We start from the raw sequence: 5000 nt of genomic DNA, 5'->3' as shown, positions 1-5000 counted from the left end.
TTACATTACTCTCTTACCCAAAGGTACAGCAATAAAATAAATATTAATGTAGCAACAGTGGTTGTAAAGTTCCTTTACAACTTTACTAAAACAAGGCACAGGGAAAGGCACATGATAAGACACTGAGCCATCGTCAGTGTCTTTGGGGTGCGTGGTGGCAACATCATAATGTGCTTAGCCATTAGTCAGAATAGTGTTCATCGTGCCACTCTTGGTCTCTACAACACTGCCATATCACTAGAGTTGCTCCGGTGTGTCGCCATTTGCGAAAGTGGGCTGGGCTGCTTGAGTACACTAAACACCAACATTACTATTACACCCAGTGCTTAATTTGTAAATCAAACAATGCCGGAACGCAAACAGCGGCATGAGACAAGGGGTCACTGAGGCCAACAATGTCACCGGATCGCACACAAAGCCCAACGCTTAGGCGCACAAATGTCAAAATAACAAGCCAATTCGTATATATATAAATTACTTTTAAATTATTGTTTAGTGTATTAATTAGTGTTTTATAAGTGTTTTAAGTGCAGAAGTGCATTTTAAGTGCATTTTCAAGTACTTTAGCCTAAATTCCAGCACTTTTCAAATCTGAAACACAAAGCAACATTAAAATTGGTCAGGTAAATGTTCCTTCCCCTGTTTTTGAGGGGTGTTTCTTTATACTACCACATATCGTTTCAGGAGGACACTAAAAAATGTGACGCGCGCGATGTGTGCGGAGTCGCGCGCTACGGTCACTCACGAAAGTATAACTAGCTTTATGGGAGACACGGAAAGGCATAGCTAAAAAGGAGAGCTCTTATGTGATTTAGGAATGTGGATTTTGTGTTTAAAAATGTCTTTTATAGAATTATTTGTTCAATTAATTGGTTCAACGCAGACAGATTTCTTCATAACTTATAATTGGTAGGCTTGAAAGTTACCGGATCGAGGCAGACAGTTTCCGGAACGCACCCTTCAAAATGAAAGAGTTCCCGGATCCTGTTCCGGCAGGATCCAGCTCAAATTAAGCCCTGATTACACCCCTTCTCCATTACCAACATACCCCTTCTCCATCACCAACATTACCAGTAAACATTACCATTTTAATTGTGTACTTATAGTAGCAGGGTTGCCAACTCTCACGCACTGAGCGTGAGACACACGCATTTGACCGTCTTCACACGCTCTCACGCCACACATCCGATTTCTCACGCCGAAAAAATCTATTTACCTCTGATCTACATCTATGATTCAATGAGTTACTAGTTCGCTCTGGCGCCAACCACCCGCGAGCGATTGATCGCGATATAATACTTAATTTGTGTCCATTTTACATCCCCCCGTCAACATTTTACGTTCGCCACCCAATAAATAAAATTAATGAATAACATACGTGGAACAATACACAAAGTAAACGAGGTATGTGTAATTTAAGCGCAACGACGTGTCTCTTGAACACTTGTGAGTTATTATGCGTATTTTCAAGTGCCACACAGTTATTCTCGAATGAAGAAGTAGTGGGTTGGCGCACGAGAGCGCATTAGAGGGTGGAGTTGGATGTAGGCGGGGTTGGATGTCCAACTCCGCCTTCCTGCAGAAGCTTCCATGTTGAATATAGGCAGGTAGGTGGTCTCCAGTAGAATTAAGCTTGGCAAGATACGAAACTACGTAGGTAGTATGTCCGAGATTATGAAAAGTGCCCAGTCGCCCACTGAAAGAACGCACAGCTTTAACGGTTGAGCAGAACGTACTGCATTAAAATCTAGTGCCTCCTGTTAAAGTACGACATTGCAGATTCAGCCCTTGTCTCTTGTTGTGACCTTTTATGTCTGGTTTTTGTGTCTGTGGACAAACAATGTGTTGAGGCAATTTGTATATATATATAATTTCATTTTGTTCAGATCATTACAGAAAACTTAGCTACGTTAACCAGACCTTGTTCCCCGCTTATCTTTATTTTTCATCCACCTTAAACAACTCTCACGTAAATGGTGGTAAAGTTTATTCTGTAATGAGCCCACAGCTCAGAATCTCTTAGACGGATCAATGCTGTGAATGAGCAATCATCGAAGTGTTCATCCAGTCTCTCAGAAAGCCAGAGGGACACCATAAATTCTGGGCAGTATCCGCCTCACACGCGTGTTTATTCCTCCGTGAAGTTAACACATGTTCTCGTTGATTTGCGGATTATGGACCTCAACAGCGCGGTAGGAATTAGAGCTGTGATGTGAACCCTTACGAGCAGACTAGTCCAACAGCAGCTTTAGCAGAAACACTGCTCTGGTGTCGGGCTCGTCGCCCTCGCAGGTATCCATGTACCATTCAACCACCCTGGATTAAAGGAGTGGGTTTTGACCTTTCAGACTCATTACTGGAAGTGTGTTTAACTGCACAGCGTTTTCAACCGCTCTTGCTTAGATGAACACTGACGGGTGTGATGAGACGGACCGTCTCGTACGCATTTGAGGAAAGTGTATGTAGCCTATATGACTTATGTTTAATTATTGACCATGTGCACGGTTCGACAGCGACAGACTTTACTGCTTTTATCAACCCACTGTTTCCCTAACATCTTGCTTTATAAAAGCATCGTGTGCAGATGACTGGAACCACGCGATGTTCATTTATTTAAGTAATTCAGTACAAAAAGTGAAACGCATATATTATATATTCATGACCAACAGGGTGATTTATTTCAAGTGTTTATTACTGTTAATATTTATAATTATGGCATACAGCCAATGAAAACCCAAAAGTTATTATCTCAGAAAATTAAAATATTAAATTAGATCAACTGAAAAAAATGTAATGTTGACCTACTGTAAAATATGTACAGTAAATGCAGTCAATACAAAAGGTCGGGGCTCCTTTTGCTGAATTACTGCATCAGTGCATCGTGGCATGGAGGCGATCAGCCTGTGGCACTGCTGAGGTGTTAAGGAAGCCCAGGTTGCTCTGATAGCAGCCTTCAGCTCGTCTGTATTGTTGGGTCTGTGTCTCTCATCTTCCTCTTGACAATACCACACAGATTCTCTATGGGGTTTAGGTCAGGTGAGTTTGCTGGCCAGTCAAGCACAGTGATACTGTGGTTATTAAACCTGATATTGGTACTGTACTTTTGGCAGTGTGGACAGGTGCCAAGTCTGGCTGGAAAATGAACTTTCCATCTCCGAAAAGCTTGTCGGCAGAGGGAAGTATGAAGATGTCTAAAGTTTCCTGGTAGACGACTGCGCCGACATTGGTCTTGATATAACACAGTGGATCTACACCAGCAGGTGTAGGTCAAAGGTCTTGTTTTCAGATGTAAATTTTGCCTTTCATTTGGAAATCAAGGGCCCAGAGTCTGGAGGAAGAGTGGAGAGACACAGTCCAAGCTGCTTGAGGTCTAGTGTGATGTTTCCACAATCAGTGATGGTTTGGGGAGCCATGTCATCTGCTGGTGTAGGTCCACTGTGTTATATCAAGACCAAAGTCAGCACAGCCGCCTACCAGGAACTTTTAAAGCATTTTATGCTTCCTTCTGCCCCAGGCTGTCCTGTGATGCTCCATGCCATTTGTTGGTTGAAAGCTGATAGCTGTCTGAGGAGAAGGACAGGTGTCCTTCTGAAACAAAAAAAGACAACTGGTAGGGAGAATCTCAACAAATGTATCCACCAGATCTCAAATGTGTAGCCCACAAAGTCACTCTAATTCTAAATGGACCTCATGACCCATGAGAACTATGATCTTCATTAATCCGGAAAATTCTCAAATGGTGTAAATTACGTTTGATCTGGAATTACAAACCACAAGAAAAAGAACGAAGCTTCTGCTGTTTCTTTGTTTTGTTTTTAGCGTCACAGAGGAAGAGGAGGAGCAAGATGAAGACTGAGAATGGAGTGGATTTAGTGAACACTTCAAACATTATTTGGGAGTTTCAGAGACATTTGTGAGCAATGATGGTGGGTGGGTTGTGGTTGTGAAAATCAGCGCCCCCTACTGAGCACCTGTGCAGGTGACTGATAGAGGTACAGAGCAGGTGAGGGAGTGTTTGGAGGTCAAAGGTGAAGAGAGAGGAGTTTCTGGCTGGCATGGTCTTTATCTTACAGTTATTTCATAACTTTATTGCAGTGATATTGTGTATTGTGGTTGAATACTTTATCAACGTGGAGAAACTCTACAAGTTCAGGTTTTTATTAGACATGTGAACATTTACAGTATCCACACGTTTAAAGAAGAGTATACGAAAGGCTGTAGATTAACGTCTGCAATTTAGTGGTTTAAGAGAGGGTACTTATAGAGTGGAGTGTGTGTGTGTGTGTGTGTGTGTGTGTGTGTGTTTTATTTGTAGTGGATCAAGCAGGGGTTTGCACTGCTTCATGACGCTGCCTCTGTTGTCTGCGAGACATAGCTGAACAGATTATATTTATTTTTATTAATATTGTAAATACATACAAAACCATCTCTCTGTAACATATGGCCAGAATAGAGTGCATTTGAGCATCAAGTGCAGTTAATATTCACTGGAAATCTCATTCTCTGTATTGTCCTTGTCATAGTTGTAACAGCCCACCTCTCCGATGTTCACACCTTTTGGCCCAAATAGGAACCCGTAGCAAGGCACATGACAAAATGGCCGGCCTTCGTGCTGTAACAGATATGGAATACACACTGTATTTATGAATGCATTCTGTGAATCTTCTTAAACTTCTTAACTACTTAAACAGTTTTAATTAATGTTGCTGTGTTATGAGGCTATTAGAGTGGAAGACGCATTTGTGTAATACCTCAGCATGGCCACCAGAGGTCAGGGTTTTCTTGCACCTCTCACAACGCAGACATGGCCTGTGCCAGTTACGACCCAATGACGTCACTTTCTCAGCTGCAGCAAAGAGGTGTGACGTCGTTGTAAGGTTACAATTACAACTCAACATAATACCTTAAAGCCAAAAGCAAAACGTACAGGCTATACAATAATACACAACAATCAATTTAATCAAATTAAACTTCACACATTACATAAGATATATGAGAAA

The 5000-nt window shown here is 41.8% G+C and overlaps 1 protein-coding gene across 1 annotated transcript in view; it reads right to left on the bottom strand.

Annotated features, from left to right (window-relative positions):
- Positions 1-2589: 2589 nt before the first annotated feature.
- crip3 (cysteine-rich protein 3) overlaps positions 2590-5000 on the bottom strand; it is a 15799-nt gene continuing 13388 nt past the window's right edge. Inside the window, exons 6-7 of the mRNA XM_076992062.1 lie at positions 4752-4846; positions 2590-4612 (exon numbers count right to left, since the gene is read on the bottom strand). Coding sequence (XP_076848177.1) covers positions 4478-4612; positions 4752-4846 — 230 coding nt within the window. The 3' untranslated portion in view covers positions 2590-4477. The remainder of the gene's footprint in view (positions 4613-4751; positions 4847-5000) is intronic.

Source organism: Brachyhypopomus gauderio, unplaced genomic scaffold (genome assembly GCF_052324685.1).
Source record: "Brachyhypopomus gauderio isolate BG-103 unplaced genomic scaffold, BGAUD_0.2 sc89, whole genome shotgun sequence".
Classification (NCBI taxonomy): domain Eukaryota; kingdom Metazoa; phylum Chordata; class Actinopteri; order Gymnotiformes; family Hypopomidae; genus Brachyhypopomus; species Brachyhypopomus gauderio.
The sequence above is the reverse complement of the archived record's forward strand: the minus strand, read 5'-3'. Positions and strand labels throughout refer to the sequence as shown.